This window comes from Rattus norvegicus, chromosome 3, assembly GCF_036323735.1.
Source record: "Rattus norvegicus strain BN/NHsdMcwi chromosome 3, GRCr8, whole genome shotgun sequence".
In the NCBI taxonomy this organism is placed as follows: domain Eukaryota; kingdom Metazoa; phylum Chordata; class Mammalia; order Rodentia; family Muridae; genus Rattus; species Rattus norvegicus.
Genome location: NC_086021.1, coordinates 162,924,456 through 162,945,490, shown reverse-complemented (window position 1 = coordinate 162,945,490; position 21,035 = coordinate 162,924,456). Strand labels below are relative to the sequence as shown.

General features: G+C 45.7%; 1 protein-coding gene across 1 annotated transcript; it reads right to left on the bottom strand.

The window, feature by feature from the left end:
• Positions 1-1,474: 1,474 nt before the first annotated feature.
• On the bottom strand, positions 1,475-20,358 carry Bpifa6 (BPI fold containing family A, member 6). Its single transcript, XM_006235367.4, has 10 exons — positions 19,518-20,358; positions 16,943-17,166; positions 15,425-15,711; positions 14,759-14,863; positions 12,443-12,583; positions 11,278-11,341; positions 10,817-10,877; positions 9,413-9,504; positions 8,480-8,522; positions 1,475-1,889 (listed from the first exon to the last, which is right to left on the bottom strand). Exons 1-10 carry the CDS (start codon positions 19,657-19,659, stop codon positions 1,876-1,878), a joined length of 1,173 nt encoding a protein of 390 aa, XP_006235429.2. The 5' UTR covers positions 19,660-20,358; the 3' UTR covers positions 1,475-1,875.
• Positions 20,359-21,035: the final 677 nt, after the last annotated feature.

Below are 21,035 nucleotides of genomic sequence, written 5' to 3'. Positions count from 1 at the left end.
CGTACATACAATATATGTGATATAATATATTTGTTTTTCAAGACAGAGTTGGTTGAAAGAATGTGTGATGGTCTTTCTCTTCTGCCAGTCTCTGACTTCTTCAGGCTAAGGACCCTCATGTTGGCATCTATATCCACAGCTGTCAGTCTCGGGCTGGTTTCTGGTGGGTCTCAATAAATACCATACTAACTGAAAATGACAGAAGAAGCTATAGAATAAGCAGGTGAGCTGACTGGATGATTGGGAGCTGGCGATGAGACCCAGAACCCAGCAAGCATCCATCTTCCACTCTCCCTCCTATGAACCTTCATTCTCCATCCCAAGCTTCTGTTTCAGCTACAACAGCACATGTCCATCCTCAGGCAGAGCATGAAGGAGGGAATGCATTTGAAGATCTTCTCTACAGTGACAGCCTCCAGGAAATGACCTCTCACTCTTTTATGCATCAGTTCCTCCTGGCACCAGAGCGAGGCCTGAGGATGTCACATGTCACAATTGTAAATCCTCTCTGTCCTTTAGAGCACCTCTTATGTAACCACCTCACTTTCTGCTACACACACACACACATGCACACACACACACAAACACACACACATGCATGGATACACAAACACACACACACATGCATGAACACACACACATGCACGAACACACACACACACACACACACACACACACACACAGGCTCAACTCTGCTTTCTACTTCTCTCTCATTTCCCACTACAACTTATACAGAATGAACTGAAATGTGTTTGTCAATTGCATTTCTCAGGCTCCTTGTGTTGCTGGCTAGAAGATACAATCCCAAAAGACTTAGGGAACAAAGAGGGCCCTTGAAATGTCATGGATCCCAGGCACTCAAAGGAAATCTTCAGGGCCATATTTACTCTGCAACTGGGTTCTGCTTTCTTCTGCACTGGCTTCAAGGGGACTTTAACAAGGGGAAGGCAGAGAGAACCACCAGTAACTTAGTAACCTCAGGAGTAAGAGGATTATCTCTTCCCTAGCATCCCTTAGAGCCTTCTAGAACTCATTCCCACCAGCCCTGTAAGGGTCACGTGCTGAGCCCTAAAGTAAATATCCTATCCCGGGTGAAGAAAACACCTGCGTTTCAATATGAATTATTATTCCTGAAGAGAAAGCCGTGGCAGAGTGCAAACGAGTGGATGAACAGCAGCGAGCAGGGCCAGGGGTAAACTAGCCAGGGTGTGGGTATTCCCATCCACTGCCTCCCTCTATGTGTTGCCTATGGAAGACCCACTGAGGGCCCGTCTGCACGACTGACTGCAGGAACCACACAGGTGAAGAAGTGGCTGTACCCAAAACAAGCATTTTGTGTCGTGTACCACCAGTCTCTCCCCCCCCCTTGGAGTCTGCCCGAAGCTGTGGCAAGCATCTAGGTCGTTTGTATGGGTGGACTAGGCTCAGCAGAAAGCTTAGCTAAACTGGGGGTGAAGGTAGGAGGAAACGTGAGTCCAAGGTGACCTTTATTGTTCCTGAATAGAGAGACATTTGAGCCTATTTCTGCTATATTTTTAGCAGCAGTGACATAGGGGAGGGGATTTGCTTTATTTAACTTTCTGTTCACAACTTGACATTTCATTAATGCTATATAGAACACCATGATAGATCCACATAAGTAAAGGCCTGTCAAGTGTGACCTGCTGGAAGAATATATATCATGGTAGAAGGGTTCCCAGGATCCTCCCCGGCGGATCCTTGGGTGCTGCAGGTCTTGCCCTCCACTTGAGCCTTCCTGGTCTTCGGAGACTTTAGGGGCTACATTAAGGCATATTCCACTTGTCCCATCCTCTTCCTTACACAGTTGCCTGGCTTTAGAAGTCTTCCTCAAGCCAGCAGGGTGTCTCAACGTGTTTATGAAGAGGGAGCTGACAAGAGAAGGTTGAGAAAACAAATGCTGTTGTCTGCCTACCAAGCATGGCTCTGTTATTCTCAAAAGAGCCTAAGATTTGGCAGTTCTGTGGGGGTGGAGAGGCTCCAGAGACTTAGGTTGTCCCTTCATCGCAGAGACTCCAGGGTATGGTCTCTGGGCTGCCACCATGCTTTTTCCCCAGGGCAGAGTCAGAAAACCAGAGAATGAGGAAGGATACCCACTTTATATACCCAAACCAATGACGTACGGGTGGAGAAACTGAGGCCAACATAGCAAGGGACATTTCACTAGGACACAACCCTCACAACTCCTCCAGCTTCTGTGTGGGACAGGGGACCATGCCAGGAAACTTGGTAAGATTGAAGAGGTTCAGTGTCCCAGCACCCAGGCACCCACCCGAGATGGTAGATGGCTCCCTGCTCCCTACCAGGTTCCTGGCCTGGAACACTGCCACGCTTCCCACATAGGAAATGTGACCTGTGGTCATATAGCCCAGAACAAAGTTCTCCATGGTCATGAGGTATCTAGAGGCCCTGAGGATTTAGCCAATAAGCTTCCTGCAAAAATCTCTTGTCCACCCTGATTAGGTGGGATGCACCCATTTTCCATAAAGAACAATCAATAAACAGTTTGGAACCAAGGACTGTCCCATCAAGAACCACCAAGGGGCGCATAGAAAAGGCCTTCGCTTACAGAGCTGGGCTGCCTAAGCCTCCCACAGAAGGCCCCTCTGTGCTCCCAGCCTACTAAGCCTCCACTAAGCTAAGGACTTTTGCAAATTAGCTAAGCCGGAGTTCTCCTCACCCTGGCCCTGGCCTCATCAACAGGCCTGTGGACCCCCCAACTCCATTCTGAACTCCCCATGACCCAATGGCATCTGGATGTCCAACAGTTTGTGAGACCCCAGCCCCAGGCTCCTCATTGCAGGCCCATGGACCACCCTCCCCAACCCTTTGTTCCTGACTCCATGTGGTTCCCACAGCAACTAGATGCCTGGGAACTTGGGAACCCCAGCTTCAACCTCCCACATCTTAGGCTGCATTTTCCCACCCACTGAGTAGTGAATAGGTGCTTTGCTTAAGCCCAGAACCCAACAGCTACAGAAGCAGTGCAGGGTAAACGCAGTCTAGTGTCTCCACGTTTCGCCTCCCCAGTAGTGGCTCAAGACTGTTAATCTCTCTGAATCCCAGTTTCCTGATTTGTCAACTAAGAATAGTAACAGCTATATGCTGGGATAGTCCTAAGAGCACTAAATAAAATGACTCATGGACAGAGCAAACCTGAGCAATGCTGGAGGTGTCATAGAACCTGACCTCAAACTATATGACAGAGCCATAGACAACACAAAAACATCATGCTATTGACACAAAACCAGACATGTAGATCAACAGACAAATGGCTACAACCACCTCACTTTTGATGATACATTATTTAAAAATAAATTAAAACCTCTTCAATAAACAATGCTGAGTAAACTCTGATAACGTGTAGAACAATGGAACTAGATCCATATCTCTCACCCTGTTCCAAAATCTGTCCAAAGTGTATCAAAGACCTAAATGTAATGAATGAAACTCTGAAACTGCCAAAGAAGGATAAAGGTATAGGCCAGGGCTCTCTAAAAACCATCACAACAGCTCAGGCATAGGAGTAAAAGCTGACAAACGAGATTCCACCAAGTCAAAAGGGAAGCAATTGCCAGAGTGAGGAGGCAGACTACAGAATGGGAGAGACTCTTTGACAGGGGTTTAGCATCTGGAATGCATTAGAACTCAAACACCGAAGAAACAACACCCAATCGATACCCGAGCAGATGTAGGAAACAGACAGTTCTCAAAAGAAGAAACGCAAAGGGCCAAGAAATGCTTAGAAAACAAGCTACACTTCCCACACTGAGATTACATCCCATCCCAGTCAGAAAAGGTGCCATAAGGAAAAATTACAACAAGTGACAGCAAGGATAGAGGAACCTTATTCACTGCTGGTGAAAGTATAAATTGTGGGAACCAGCATAGTATCTTCAGCAGACCAAAAATAGAACTACCATGTGACTCCTGAGTAGACACTGATAAAAATAAACAAACTGTGAGGCATATACACAGCAGAGTCTATTTACCTTAAAGGATAACTATCCATTCATTTACTATGGACACTCAGGTTGTGGCTCACATCTTAGCTGTGGTGAACAGCGTAGCAATGAATATGGCTGTGCAGGGGTCTTGCTGACGTAGCCTCCTTTGGATATATATCTAGGAGTGAAATACTGAAGTTCTACCTTCAGTATTTTGTTTTGGTTTGGTTTAATCAAGACAGGGTTTTTCTGTGTAGCCCTGGCTGTCCTAGAACCTGTGCTATAGACTAGGCTGACCTCAAACTTAGAGATCCTCCTGCCTCTGCCTCCCAAGTGCCACCATGCCCCGCTCTGTCTTCAGTTTTTGGAGGACCTGCCATGTTGATTTCCTCAGTGGTTGCTCCTCTGTGTGTGTGTGTGTGTGTGTGTGTGTGTGTGTGTGTGTGTGTGTGCGCGCGCGCGCACGCGCACGCGTGTGTCCCTTTGGTACATCTTTGACACCACTCATTGTCATTTATTTTCTTGATCACAGCCATCTGACTGGAGTGTGCTGCTGTCTTAGATTTGCATATTTTTCTGACAGCTAACCATCTTCCTGCATATACACATATATATATACATATATATTCCATTTGTGCTTCTTTTTCCTCCATATTAAACAAAATAAAAATCTTGAGTTAAAGGAAAAAATATCTAGGACCCATTTTTAAAGAGTACTTTACCTCACTTAAAGACACACTGCCCCACATGTAACAACTGTGTCCAATAAAATCTGTAATATTGTCCTTTTATAATACTAAATGAGACACATTAAACTTCTCCAATCAGAATACACAAGGCTTATTGTGATGTTGGGTTGAGCCAACTGTCATTTCTAACTGAGACCATGTGTTTGGTCTTTGGCAGCATTCTGGATGAGGTGGTAGATGCACCTGTTAGGGCCTCTCACTGCACCTGTTAGGGCCTCTCACTGCACCTGTTAGGGTCTCTTGCTTGCTGCTGGCCCTCCCCTCATCCTTCTCCTTCCCTTCCAACTGTGCAGGTGCATCTGTCCCACTATCTGACTGCCCATCAAGCTGGAAATTGACTGGCCCTATTGATCATCCCTGACATTCAGGATAGCTTCCATCAGTTTGCTAAATGGCACGTGCCTCTCCATTTTTTACTCTCCCACAGAACCATTTGACTAACATTGTCGCCCTTCTTAGTCAGGTGCAGGAGTCTCCTTAGCAGCCATAAAACGGTGCCGGGTCCACCTACAGGAGGAGCCCCTCTGCATTTCTTCTTTGGAGAATTTATTCAACAATCTTGCTCATTTACTGACTGAAAGATTTGGGGGGGGGGGTTAATTAATTTGTTTAGCTCTCTCTCTCCATGGTCAACAGTACTCCTTTGTTGGATGCACAGCTGACAAAGATCCTCCCCGATCCTGTCTATTGCCACTACACTCTGGTGATTTTTTCCCTTTGCCATGCAAACGTTTTCGAATGTCCTGTTATCCCACGGAAATTATTCTTAATAATGTTTTAATCTGTTTGAAGTGTTTAATCTGTTTTAATCATATGAAATCCATGTATATGTGTAAAAGTAGAAAGGGGGTAGTGCTGGGTGAAGGAGAGGATTGTGGTGGTGGTGAGGGGTTGGGGTGGGGGGCGTCAATTTGGTCAAAGCACCTGAATGGAAACGCCATTATAAAGCCTCCACTTTTTATAATCAATATACACTAATTTTTTTAATGACCTGATTGTTGAGAGTAAAAATGAATAAATTATTCCTATTATAGTCCTCAGTGGAGAGACTGGCGCAACATTGGGTTAAATATTCTATTCTGCTGAGAGAACTGGGATTGGAAACTAGGAATTTTGATTCCAGTCCACAGATTTGGCCATAATCCAAGAAACATGTTAACAGTCTTGTGACTTCCCCCTAGTGGCCTATCTGGGAACTGACCAGCCCGGTCAGTCCAGCTCAGGCTGGTGCCTTGCCTTGGTCAAACTTGCTCTTCCCTAAAGTTAGGGGGAAAGACAGCAGAAGTGCATGTGGTGTCCAGCCCCTGCTCACTCAAGGCCTGTCTATGAGGAACAGGAGTGAGGTGCGTGTTCTCACAGCCCTCAGGCGCCCCACTGAGCCTCTGGGGCCTCCCCTGACTGCCTCTGCCACTGCCCTATCTGATTTTTGCTCCAGACCTTCCGTTTCCTTGTGGGTTAGACCATCTGGCCATAGAGGCAGTTGGTTCCACTGTCCAAGGTCTGAACTTAAATTTGTCCACCATTTTTTTCATGGCCGCCCAATGAGGCAGGTGCTATCCCTCCTCTCAGGCTTCAACAGTAATAGGCCTGGCATTGCCTACCCATGATTGCTCATCACAAAGTTCTTGGGACTCCTTAGCCTCTGAAACCAGGACGTTCAATTCCGGGAATTCAAAGGGTGTTGCACTAGTGTTAACTGTCAACTCAATGGGATTTACGGCCATCCAATAAACAAGCCTCTAGTCATGTCTATGGGGGAGGGGGTGTCTTGATTGTTAACTGAGGTTGGAAGACCCCTCCTACGATGGGTGGCACCATACTCTGGGCTGCTAGCTGAGCACCAGCATGCACTTATCACCCCACTTCTTGACAGTAGATGTAATGTGACCAGCTGTGCCGCCGCTGTAACTTCCCACCGTGACAGACCCTCATTGGGAAGTTTGAGACAAAATAAACCCTTTCTCCCTTGAGCTACGTTTGTCAGGATGTTTCATTACAGCAGTGAGAAGAGTGATTAAGACATGTGTTATCTGGGCCTTCTACCCACCCCTGGAGAGACCCCACAGGGAACCTTTGAACAGAGAAAGCAGCTTGCGAGCATGTTTCTCACACGACAGAGGAGTGTCAGGTACAGAGGCACAGCTAATTGGGGTTCAGGGCTAGGGCTTCATGTAGCATCTCCTCTAGCATCTGTTTAGAACTCAGGGCCCAGCTCTCAGCCAACAGAGAATGCCATTTGTCTAGATGGACCCAGCACCAGCTTCAGATGATCCCAAGAGTTGTTAGGACTCTAAGTCCTGCCTACTGTCTGAAATGGAAGGCCATTCACCACCCTGTCCCCTCTCAAGCACGTGCCTTTGGTTAGTTCTTATAGGTGGGCCCACCTGAAGCAGGTGCATGCTAACACACAGATCTGTGCATGCTTTCCCCTGGTCAGCTTCTGGGAGTGAAAACCCAAGGTCTAGAGGGCTGGTAGGGGGTGGCTACGGGAAATTGCTGAAAACAAGATCCAGGCCAGAGCCAACTAAGGTCACAGAATTCCAGTGACACTCAGTGTTCAGCATCACTGTCATAGTCCTGCCTGGTCTTATCAATATCCTACAGGAAATGGGGCCGAGGAGTCACTGAGCATCTACATCTCACAGCAAAGAGATGGGAAGACACTGGCCACCATGAGGAAAACTTATCATGGCCTGGATCTTTCTGCAAACTCTTCTGGCATCTGATCTTGTTCCCCTCTCCCTCCAATACTCTTTGTTAGTTAAAAGCCTTCTTAACAGATGGAAAAAGAAAGACTTTTTCGAGACGGGGAGAACAGGACTCATAGAAAGGCCACAGGAAGTTAGCAGCTGTGATTAACATTAATTATCAACATGGCAGTCTAGAGCCACTTCTGGGTCCGTCAAGGAGGTTAATAAGTTGAATTAATGGAGATGTGAAGACCCAGGCTGAATGAGTCCTACATCATTCCACAGGCTGGGATTCAGGATTTATTCAGGAGAAAGTAAGAAGCACTAGCGTTCGCCCATGCTTCCTGATTACAGACAGAATGTGACCCCATGCTCTGCTGTCTTCTCTGCCCCCAATGAATTGTACTCTCAAACCAAAATAAACCCTTCCTCTATTTCAATGCTTATTGTCAGGTATTTGGTCATTGCATTAAGAAAAGTAACTAAGATACTGGCAAAACTGGGATTTAAGCCCATCCCTAACTCCCAGCTCAGGGATGGCTGTTCTGTGGAGTAGGCTGTCCCAGGAACTCCATCCAAGCACTTCCCACCATGGAAGAAACTTCTTCAGGAATCCCTCAGAATCACTGAGGATAGGAAAGCACCAGAGTCTCACGGTAATCAAAATCGCTATGGAGTGAGCTGTCTCAATAAGCTAACTGTAACATTACTCATTGAGGAAGATATCCCACAGTCATAGAAACCTTAATAACGAAGTATAAAGTAACTTAAAAACCCCCCTAAGGCACCAACCACCTAGAACTGGACAACTCCAAGAATTTCTCTTGCAATCAGTGAATTGTCCTAGAGACCCACTTACACATAACCCCTCTAAAATGGACCATCTCAAGAACCCCACTGTAATATTATAGAGATGTCTTTCCAGGAGCCCAGCATCAAGAAGGTTTACCCCGGCAGACGTTCTGTGGCTCGGGGTTTCTCATTCATTTCCAGTACCCTTCCCAAAGGACGTTCAACACTGAAGAGAGAAGTAGGACTGCGGGATTCTGGGATGGATATGAGAACGAAAACTTACTTTTAATCAACCAGTTGATGAAAGAAGCCGGGAAGCTTTTGTTCTAGAGAAACAAAACAAAACCAGAAAACTCACAGTAAGTGTATACCTACTATGTGCCAGGCTCTGTGTCCCCTGCAAACCTGACACCAACTTTGAAAATGAGAAAAAAAGACAAGCAAAGGAGACTCTGAGGTGGGAATGGTTTTGTCCAAACCAAACACTGAACTGTCATAATTCTGTTCCTAAACTCTTTGATTTGAGACTCTGTCCTTGGACATCTGAGGGCTGAGAAGCAGTGAACTTCTGCTGACCCTAAGATCCCACTTCATGGTAGAATCTAGGAACTGCCCCCAAGTTCCTGGCCATCCCATAACCTGGAAAGATTTAGGGTGGGGAGCATATAGCCAAGGCCACCAGAACCACTGTCCCAGCACCCTGAAGGCTCCGTGTGAACCTGCCAAGCAGTAAACTTGATTGGCTGTTTAAATCTTTTTAAATCAAGGGAAAATCAGAACAAGCCAATCATTTTTTGAGTTGGTACTGTAATCCATATATGCCAGGCACTTTCTCCTCTAACCATTAGTTCATATTCACGGTACTGAACACTACCACTTCAAGGGCAGGTTACTTCATGGGCCAGTAGGACATTGTAAAACCTGCCAGCTAAACCGTGCTATCCCTTTGAATAGAAGATACCAACTCCAGGTATGCTCGAATGCTGGGAGACACAGGTGGTAAAAACTGTGTGTAGCTATGAAAATCACCCCTCCCTGACAGACAAGAAAACTGCGGTTCAGAAGTGAGGGCATAGTGCTCAAGGCTGCGTAATCATTCAAAATCCAAGCTCAGGTGGGCTCTCTTGCTAGTACAGATTGGGTACATTCCCAGCCAAGGAGACCTCACATGGGGATACGTGGCTTCTCTACAGGAGGAGGAATTGGCTCTTCCTACCTTAAAGTCCATGTAATATGTGTGTTCATACAGCATGGGTTGCGAGGCATTGAGTAAGTTGCTGTTCCCCGGCATCCCTAATGAGGCGATATCTGATGGAGAGAAGGGGGCAGGGGGCATTGCAAATGTCAGAGAAAACACAAAGCATTCAACTGATGGAAACAGGGACTCATAAAACTCACTCATCCATTCATAAGCGAGCACGTCTGAAAGAGATCATTCCCCATCTGTTGAGTATATACTGAGGACGCAGAACCCCACGGTCATCCAGGACAGGGTGGTGGGTGCTCACACCCTGGCAAAGAAAATCCACCTCTCCCACAAGCAGACCTATCCATTTCCCATCCCAGCAGCCTCCTCCCCCCCTCTTCCTGTGCATCCCATTGCCCTCCCTCTCTTCTTTCCATTCATCTGCCCCTTTCTCTTCCCCCTTTCCTCTTTCCCTTCATTTAGCCATCTCCGTAGCTTGTTTTTTTCCATTCACTCGGTCACAGTCCGTCTCGCCTTCCTCCATCTTCACACACATCTGCTGACAGACCCTACTTTCCCTTCCTCATGCACCCAGCAATGGTACGTCACACATGCGCACTGCAACACTGTTGCTCTTTGTCCATCAGTCCTTCCTTCCATCTTTCCTCAGATTCTTTTATTTGTGTTTTCCTTCCATTTCCACTTGTCTGTCTTTTATATCCTTCCATCACCCCTTCTGACTTCTACCATCCCCCCTTAACCCCACACTCCCATCCTCCTGAGTGTCCATCATTCTTCTGCTATCTCCCTACCATGTTTCTGCTTTCCCACCTACTCATGCCCACCATATCCCTTCTCTCCCTTTTCACTCTACACACCAGCAGAATTTATTTGTGGGGGTCTACACTGTGTTTATCTGCACTGTCAGATAAATGGAGGGGCAATTGCAACCTCAAGGAGCTCTGGGCTACTGGGATAGACAATCTGGAAGTAGACATTTCCACACAATACAGTGAATGGTAAAAGGGCGTGCCAAAGGCTGTAAGAGTCCTGAGGAGGGGGCTCTGCTGAGAAAGAGCCCCAGAGGCTTTCAGATAGACCAAACATGGAGATTACACTGGGAGATGAAGGAGTATTTCAGTCATAGAAAGCCAGAGTGGGAAGTCCTGCAGAACTCAGCCATTGTGTCTCCATACATTGTAGGGTATATGCAGGTGGCTTAGGTCACTCCCCTAGAGAAGGATGAAAACACCGGGAACTTAGCTTCTAGAAAGACCCTGATGACATGCCCCAAGGTCTCCACTTGATCCCCCAGGAAATGGGAGATCTGAGGTGCAACTCAGGAAGCTCTCTAGCAGCGGAGTGCGAGTAGGTATAGTTGCTACTGTAGCAGTAGGCACGAGAAAGCCGTGCGCAGGCAACAGCTCTACTTACTTCTGAGAATGGCCAACTGTTGGTTGATGATGTTGAACCAGAATCGGACCACTGGGCACAACTGTAACAGAGGATTGGAGGCCTTGTAAGAGGATACTTACACCTACTTCACTGGTATATACAAGCTGAACTCTGTAATCTAAGATGCTTTGCCAAAAAAGTCTCTGACATAAGATGGAGAAGGTCTATCACAAACATGTTACAATCTCCCTCTTATACAGGCCTAAGCTTCCTGCTGCACAGTTACCCCTCTACAACTGTCTTTTTCTCTGTCTCTTCTTCAGAAGCAGGAACCTTGACGAAGGACATAAGAGCAACTCTAGGAGGCTGCATAGCTCAGTAATAAAGCTGTCCCACTTGGCTGCCTCTGCTTGTGTGGGCTGCTCCCCCATGCCACTAGATTCAGCACCGTCTCCACAGCACATGCTCAGGGTTCGCCAGGGCCACGTTGTCAGACTTACTATGTTGGGCAAGGAGATGTTCAAGGACCATTTCAACATTGATTCCATCATTGGGGAGAACACGCTGAGGAAAGGAAAGGGAAACAGTGGAAATGATCATTACCACTAAAGGCTTTGAAATTCTCTGCTATACAATCTTAGTACTGGTTAGGTCTCCATTGTTAGATCAGCGTTTCTCAACCTGTAATCTGTCACTCCTTTAGGGGTCAAATGACCTCTTCACAAGTGTTGAATATCAGATATCCTGCATATAAGATATTTATGTTACAATTCAGAAGAGTAGAAAATTACAGTTATAAGGTAGCAATGAAAATAATTTTGTGTTTGGGGGTCACCAACACAACATGGTCACAGCATTGTGAGGGTTGAGAATGACTGTGTTAGATTAAGCAAGTATGCATTTCCTGACCTCCCCAGTGAACCTAGCTTAGACCTCTCAGGTAGACCACTAATATCTTTTTTAATATGCCTTTTATTTACTCTTTTTAAATCCATCCCTGGATCTATCCATATCCATCCAAATATTCATAAGTGTGTGCACTCACATATCATACATACATACATACATCTATCCATCCATAAATGCATATATTTACATACCTTCTGTCCATCCATGAACGTGTGCACTCACTTCCATCCATCCATCCATCTATGCATCCATCCATTTCTCATTCAATCATCCTCCCATTCATTCCCCTTCGTTTTCACTCACATATCTTGCATGGTCTTGTTTCCTGTGTGTCTCCAGGAACAACAATGTCTATTGGCTCAATGTGTGCTGGAAAAATGATGATGACTATAAGGCAACTTCTGCCCTTAAGAGCTCACACAGACACCTCGGGAGACGGAAGCCTAGCAGGAAGTGATGTGCAGAGTTCCTACCTAGGATCTCTCCATAAGAGCTTGGAAGCAGGAGCACCCAAAATTCTCCACAAGTGGGTGCTGCCAAGGAGGTCTGTACTCCTGGCCCAAAGGTATCCCCTTCTGCTTAGTATTCCAAACTCCTTGAGACAGAAGCTTGACTGGAAGCAGGGCATTAAAACACTAGTGACATAGTTTCCTGGCATCTTGGTCAGATTCCATGGAGCCTGATAACTACTTCAAGCATAGCACCATCCTATGACACACCGTGTGTGGTGCCCAGATCTCTTGGGTTTGTACCTACCCTGTATTCACTTGGATCCCAGTGAATACTGTCCGGCAACTCTTCACGGAAAATGAGATTTGACCAGGCTCAGCCTGTTGCAAATGCAAGGGGATTTCAATGTTCACATCCACTGTGGCACCACTGAGAAATGAGAGCATCCTGGTTGCATGGAAGAGGGCCGTTAGAAGCTGAATGCACGTCTGGGAATACTCTAAAAGGTTTCCTGATAGACATACTTTGAAAAAAGAATTTGTGATGGCCTATATATACTTTTAATCTGTTTTTATTGCGTGTATTTATTATATGTATATTATATGTATATATAAAGTTGATAAAATAATTTGTTGGAATAAATGGTTATTCATAGCTCAAGACTCATTTTAAAAATGGTAGTGAAAGGCTACCTCTTTCCCTGCTGCCTAGAGTTCTGCCAAATTCATGCACATCTCCAATGTTAGAATCTCCTCCTGGACTTATATGCATACCCACAACCACCCACGTTGAATAATATGTGTGTGATATGTGCATGTAATGATGTGTGTGTGTACGTATGATGGTGTATATGTGTGTGTGATCATGTGTAACTCAATGCACAGTGATGTTTATATGATGATGGTGGTGATGTGTGTGTATATGAGAGATGGTATGTGTGTGATAGCATGTGCGTGTGTGATTGTATTGTGAGGTGTGTAATTGTGTGTGTGTGATTGTGTGTGTGTGTGTGTGTGTGTGGGTGGGTGTGTGTGAGAGAGAGAGAGAGAGAGGGTGTATATGTGGGGGAGAGAAAGAGATGGTATGTATGTGATGGTGTTTACATGTGTTATATGTGTGATCATGTGTAACTGTGAGTGTGTGGTGGTGTTTACATGATGATGATGGTAATGTGTGTGTATGTGTGTGTGTGTTTGTGTGTGTATGAGAGATGGTATGTGTGTGATGGTGTGCGCGTGTGTGGTTGTATTGTGAGGTGTGTAATTGTGTGTGTATGTGTGATGGTGTGCATATGTGTATGATGGTGTGTACCTGAAGCTCGTCTATTTGGCTAGGCCAGCCAATGAGCTTCAGGGATCCACCTCTCTCTGTCTTCACCTGCACTGGGATGACAGGCATGGAGCATAAACCAGATCTGAGTTCACGTCTTCAAGCCTGTGCCACGGGCACTTTGCCAACAGAGCTCTCTCTGCATCTGCATGTGGAGTCTGACTGAACTTCTCTGAAGCTCTACCAACGCAATAGCTACCCCTCCCTTAGAGGCCTACAGTGCGGACTGAAAAGATCACTCAAGGAAACTGCTGCCCAGAACCTGGACTGTATCAAGTACTCAAGAATGTTAGAAACATTTAATCACCATCGCCAGGTTCCTGTAAGATAATTTGGCAATGTTTATCAAAGGCTATAAATTATAGGTGGTGATGTAGCTGAGTAGTTGAATGTCTGCCTGGTACATGTGAAGTCGTGGATTCAACTCCCAGCACAGTAAGTAAGTAAGTAGCTATAAATTGTGCTCATGAGACTTTCTAATAATTAGAGAATTAACAGATTAATGATTTGAACCAATCACAGTTATTTAAAGGAATGACCTGGTGAACAATCCTGGTGCCTGTCCACAGGATAGCTCACAGCTACCATGTTGCACATGTGCCATGGAGCACTTACTGCCTTACAGAATGGTTGTGGGGAAAGATCTGCAAAGAATCCACCTAAAAGGCCAGTGTCTCTCAGATGCAAGACTGGAGGATGGTTTTCTTTTGTGTTTTAATTTCCTTCCCATGTTTGTTTCAACATAGCCTCAGACTATGGAAGAAAAGCAAAAAGGTCGTCTACCATTTGTGTCCACCATCACCGCCATCCTAAGGCACTGTATACTTACGCAGAAATTATCAACGTCTTGGGGAAATGCTAAGATATCTGTTGAGTGAAAGAAAGCTCCCCACTACCAATAAAACCACGGGTTCTCTCTAGGAATTCCCTCCACTCCCTTCTCCCACTGCAGTCAGCTATGCTGCATCACTGCGGCCAAATGCCCAACAGAAACAGCAAAGGGCAGGTGGGTGTTTTGGTCTCAGTGTTTCAGAGATGCCTCCGTTCATCTCCTAGGGAAGGCAGCTCAATGGCATGACGTGGTGGAAAGCACCTGCTCGTGTCAGGGAAGAGCAAGAAGCAGAGGCAGCTGGAGCTCCAGAACCCTCAAAAGCCTGCTTCTAGTCACATACTTCAGCCAGGTGGGCTCTACCATCTAAGGGCTCCACAGCATCCCAAAACAGCGGCAGAGTTCAAAGCATGAGCCTAAAGAGGACAGTTGATGCGAACCATAACATCCCCCATTTTGCTCACCCTGAGAAGTTGATAGTCAACTTGGTCTGAAATTTAACTTCGAGATCAGATGAGGCAAAGACCTTCCATGATAGATGGACAATGTCGAAGCGGGTGACATTGAGCCTGCACGAGAAGAGTGAGGGGAAGTGAAAACGCCAATTTCCAGGGCTCCTTGGCTCCCTACTCAGGCAGCAGTGGCTTCCCTTCCCTCCACCCCATGCCTGTTCTTTCTACCCTTGCTTTTTATTCTGAGCCCCATTTCTATAAATCCTAGATCAGGAAAGCATCAGCCAGTACCTGAGGTTTGTATTTGATTACAATGGTAAGAGAAAGCAGATACCATATTGAAAACCTCAGTTAACAACTGTGGGATCAGCTTGGAAGGAAGGGGTTCTTTTACTCACTGGGGGACCGATACTAACTAAGGGATAAGTGGTCAGAGCATCTGTGATATGCTTTCCTGGTGTGACTTACCATATAGCAGAAAAACCTTCATAAACCCAAAGGACAGACTGTGTTAGAGAAACACTAGGCAGTGGCTGACTTAGGAAGAAGAGGTGGTGAACTCCTTCTAAACTTTCTAAAGAATGAGTCAGACCAATGTCTTTCAGGTACCTGGAACCTTCTCTGATAAATGCTTTAGGGAATTGTCTTAATGCAAACAAGAAAAAAAGTCAAACTCACCAGCTATCAAGTTTCCCAGAATTCATGGTCTTCAGAACATTATTCATGCCAGAGAGACTCCCATGGCCACAAAGGCCACCCAGGGAGCCTTTGCAGACCAAGCCTTCCACAGCTGAGGTCCCTGCTGCCTCCACGAGGTCATTTTTTATACCAAATGATACTTTGCCACCCAGGAGTAGCATTTGTAGTTTTTCTCTTTCTGTGACTAGATTCTGGTTGTTGAGAATAACAGCACCCAACAGCCCTTCTTGGGCCAGGATGTCGTTGTTGAGGACAGGTGTTGACAACTATTGGTTAAGGATGTTACTTAGTTCTCTTTAGAGTGCCTTCATATTAACTGTGATGAACTTATGGAACCAACCCCATCACCTACTGGAGTTCCCGTGTGGACAGGACATTCAAGTAGTACTTCCTCGGTGAAACCAGGGTGGTCAGAGACACCAAGCCTTGATCCAAGAAGTAGGTTACAGCTCTCTCTAGACAGAGCTCATAAGAGAGCACACTGGACCTCATACTTCTTACACATTTAGTATCTTCCACTCACAGCTGTGAGCCTGTTCACACACCCTGATATCTAGACCAAGGACAGTCATGAATTATAACTTCACTTTTATCAATGCCTTCCAGACTCTGGCACCTAGACAAGCAAGGCTAGGTCATGTGACATGGAGCTTGCCAACTCCACCCCTGAAAATCTGTAAGGCAGAAAACACTTTTGTCTTATAGATGTCTCTCCCTTTAAGGCTCTACTATGGCTACTTACAGACAAAATGATTAACTCTCCAACATGGCCTTTTCATGGCTGTCTATGGTAATGAACCTGTAACTCTCCTTATAAAACTCATCCAAAGGTAGAGTCCTGGTAGCACCTTTTAATGAATCTGCTTTAATTTCTAACATAAGGGTGATCGTGCCTCAGACCTGTCGTAACTATTATGTAACCTACAGTCAAAAGAATCAGAGACAAAAGATACTCTACACCTAAACTAATCATGACTGTGGAGTGGTCACTAGTCTAGATTGGCCATGGCCATTGGATGAACTAAAACCCAGGTAGACAGACCACTTACTAATCCTGTTCCAGACTGACTAAGTCCCCAGATAACTTAGCTTCAAACTGACCATTCATTGACTTTCCTTCAAAACCATTAGATGACCTAAAGCCACAGTGGATATTTATTGGCCCTGATCAAATCTTCCAGAAGATTGATCCAGCACCATCTTGACCACATTAATCAGAATGACATAGTATCAGTCCAATCATTTGTTTAAACTGCTCCTATTGATCCACATCACCAGATGACCCAGTCTCAGGCGACTATTTGTTGACCTTGCTTCAGATTGACCTGGGCTACCAGGTGACACAGCCTCGGACTGACCAGAACCACCACCTCAGACCTGGAAGCTAAAGGTAAAGTTCATGACACCCACCAGCAAACCGCTAGACTCTCTTAAACACCCGTGGCCATGGTGGCCAGGACTGTTCATACTCTTTTGACCCAGCTGCCTGAAGGATACTTGGCCAGTAATACCACTTGTGTCCAAGTCTCCTGGAATATTCATCTCAGGTTGATCAAGTTGGCCCGCAATGTCTGTATTGATCTCAGGGACCTTGACAGGTGAAGCAACAGGGATCGGAGCTGGGATTTTCCCAATGGCATCTCCCAGATTAGTGTATTCACCTTTATTACCACTCAGCAATCCTGTATTCAATCCTGGGCCACCGCCTCCACTTTTGATGCCTGCTGAGACAAAAACATATGGCTAGGTCCTGGGGCACGAGCTCCCATTGGGGACAGAAAAATAGGTGTTCCAAGCAGGACCAGCTGCAGCCAAACTCTGGAGCCAGGTTCTTTGCAAAAGAAAAACCAAGGTTCTGTCTTGCACATGAGCCCAGGAGGCAATGAAAGATCAGACATGTGCAAGACACACGGGGTCATCTCTCATGGAGCAGAGCTGTATAAAGAAAAGACTAATGAGCAATGGTACTCGGAGAAACAAAATAAAGCCTCAAAGAAGGAGCAACGGTTAGGAGCTCACAGTTTCCCACATCTTAATTTACTTACACACACACACACACACACACACACACACACACACACACACACACACACACACACACACACACTTTATTTACTCTTTTATTTCAGTGCTGCTGATGAAGCCCAGGGTTTTGTAAAAGCTAGGCAACTTCTCTTTCCTATTAACCAAGCTATATCCCCTTCTACTGCTAGACCTTGGTTTTCACACCCTAAAGGGAGCTTCTGAACTTTGAGACATACAGGATAGCTCTTCTTCCCTTTTATCAACATTTTCCTCTTAGCAGATGAAGTTTCTATTCCTGACAACAAAATTACACCTAAGGCAAAAATCTGTCCCAGGAATGTGATTTCAAATGAAGACTTCAGAGATAAATGTGGGCCAGGCTGTAGACCTAGAGGGTAGGAAGGAGTTATGTGCAAAGGATCGGTCATCACACCCGAAGCTGTATGTCTGTGCTGTGTGCTCCCCAGGCAGATGCTTAAGCTCTTACCTGTGTTCTTAGACACTGAAGGAACCTCTTTTGCTAAAAAGCATAGATGCCTCCCTGAGTCCACAGGATAGAAACCTGGCACCGGGGCTTTGAGTTCGGCTCAGACTCCTGCTTGCTGCCTCCCGGACATGTCAATCATCCGTGCACCTAACTTAGCTCTTTCCCTTGCAAGGTTGAAAGCTCGGGGATAGGCTTGAAACCTGCAGACATCTTGGATTCCAGGAGAAGCAAGTCTCAGAAGACAGACCCCCGGCACTCATAGATCCAACTGTCTATGCGTGGGGACACACCCCACAGCAGAAGTGATACCTTGTGAGAACCAGATGAATCTCCTCAAATGATGACACCGGTAACAACTTCAGAGCATCCCTTGGAACTGGGATGGAGAACCAAGTAGACCACACCTTGACTCTCAGCCTTCATCAAGCAGACCTCTTGCCCCTCACCCCAGGTCTTGTTCTATTGAACTGAAAATTCCAGAGTCCTAACGTTCTGATTTGCCCTGGAGTTATCTTTATTTTGATGCTAATTCCACTGCCCCAAGGACAGCTGCCTAGTCACATACTCAGGAATCAGGTGACTTCAACAGAAACTTCTCCCCATTGAATTTGTAAAATACAGGTGAGGGGCAGGTACAGGATAGAAGGAGGCCTGTCATTGGAGGAGAAGGAAGGATGGGCAGGAGAGAAGTTTGAAGGAAGAGGAGGAGACTGGAACAAAGAGAGAGGAAGAGAGGAGGAGAGGCCAAGAAGCCATGGCAGGACAATGTAGGCTGACGTAAAGATCTTGCTCTGTGTATTTACAGGTTGTTATCAATGTTCTTAAGGGATGGATGGTGCTGGGCTCTTTATGTTTAGGTGGGCAATTATATCTTATCAATTGGATCTAAGATTATTGTGTTGTGTGTTCTTTTATGTGAGGGTTTGAGTGTAGGGAAGTGTACGGCGGCTGGAGACACTGGGCCGCAGTGGTGAAGTTGGGATGTGTTTCTAGCAGATATCTTGGGGCACTGAGGTGTCAGACCTAGGAGGATAAAAGACAACAATACCTTTTTTTATTTTTTATATTTTACAACAACATCCTAAAGATGAGCTTGGAGGGAACGGGGTGGGGGGGTTCCTCTTTGAAATTTTTTCAGTTAAATCTCCTCCTGCTTTTCTCACCATCGTTCTTGTCTTTAATTGGAACATTACGGTAGGTGGCTGAGCCTACAATTTGGGGCTGCCAGAGATCAGGATTTTTACTCTTTAGGGCAAAGATTCATGAGATAAAACCATCAGAATTGAAGGCTAGGAGACCTGCCTGGGAAGTGGGTGTAAAAATTAAAATTTATGTTGAGATAATCAATAATGGGAAGAAAGTAGTTTATTAGATCTAGATACCAAGATATGCCCCAGATGGGATAATGTGTCTCTGGGGGAGGATACAGTGCCCCCCAAAGCACCCAGAGATACTGTCAAATCTACATTATTCTGGTGGGTCAGATACACTAACAGGTGTCAGTTTGTCTCTTTTGGAGTTTCCTTGGATGGAACTCCCAAGAAGTATGAGGTAGCTCACCTGATTTCTGAATGGAATCTTCCAATAAAGCATGGCTTCTGCTAAGCAGGCAGCCGAGGAAGAGGGATGCCCACAAGAGTCTCATGTTCACTGCAAGTACCTGTGGAGACAATGGTTGGCGGATGGAGTAACAGTAGTCCATGACCCTAGAGTCCTGGGGTCTTATGCAAAACTTATAATCATCCTCTATGTGGTCTAGCCAAGCCTCAGTTTCCCCTTCTGTAAAAACAGTCACTTCATATTTTTTTTTTGGAAGATCCTGGCATTGGGGAGGCAGGGAACCCTCTAGACAGTGAGCTCCTCTGCTTAAGTAGTTAAAACTGGGAGGTTGTTGTATGACAATTAATATGATGTCTTTCTAAAACAGAATTCAGGGAAGAAATGAAGTATGGGGATGTAAATCGAGTTGCCCAAAACCACACAGCTGGTGACAGAGAAAAATCCAAAGCCAAGCAGGCTGAGCCCAGACCCTGTTGGGAGCGATGCCCTTGAAGCCCTCCATTATTGATGTTACTATTATGGTTAGAATTAAGTATGACTGGGTTCATGGAAAATCCCCAGCCAGCTGCAGAAGACTAATACAAATCTGGTGGTCAAAATGAATAATAATATGATTCGTCAAGATACCCAATGTGATGACCTGTAACCTTTCTGAAAAACCAACATCCTGCTGACTAATAGATATGACAAACTTGTGACCTTTCTGACATCCTGTCAACATCAGCCTACTCCCTGGCCACACGAATATTGTGTCCTTGGCCTGGGTAAATGTTTCTTACTTCCCCCCTCCCTCTGTTACCCATGTTATGGTATAGATTCAGCCTTGGGGAAAAATATAATTGTCGCCTTGATCTGACTCTTGTCTTGGCGTCCTTCTTCACATCTCTTGTCCCCCATTCTCTTCCAGGTACCCCCGGACCCTTCACTTACAAGACCCCAACTGTGTTATAGCAGGGGATCTGGCAGAAGTGGTTGGTCACAGAGGTCCTATACTGAAGACCTACTCTGCACTAGTTCACATGCTAAGTGCCTTTTATTCACTACTTAGCATTAAATTCTTCTAACAACCCTAATATGAAATGGAAACAAAATGAGCTGCAAGAGTCCCTCCGTGGCTAATGGTAGATCTGGGACACAAAGATGTCATTGTGTGAATTCACTCTTAGCTATTTGGGCCAGAGGGTGAGGGGTGGAGGGCTAGGTTTTCAGTTTTTCAGAGACAGTCACATGATAGTCTACTTCTCCTGTGTGTGTGTTTACACTATCTCTAATGCTCCTCCCACCAAGAAGTGGGGGCTATTTTCCTACCCCTAAATCTAGATGGGTAAGGGTTGTTGACTACCCCAAAGAATGGAGCACACATAAGTGACTTTGTGACCCAGTGGCTATGCCAGCAAAAGGACATGGCTTCTGTTCTTTTCTTTTCCTTCTCCCTCCCTGCTTACCCTTCAAACTCCACATAGTAAGGAAGTGTAGGCCGTGATGAATGTGCCTTGGCCATGATGGAATTAAATATTC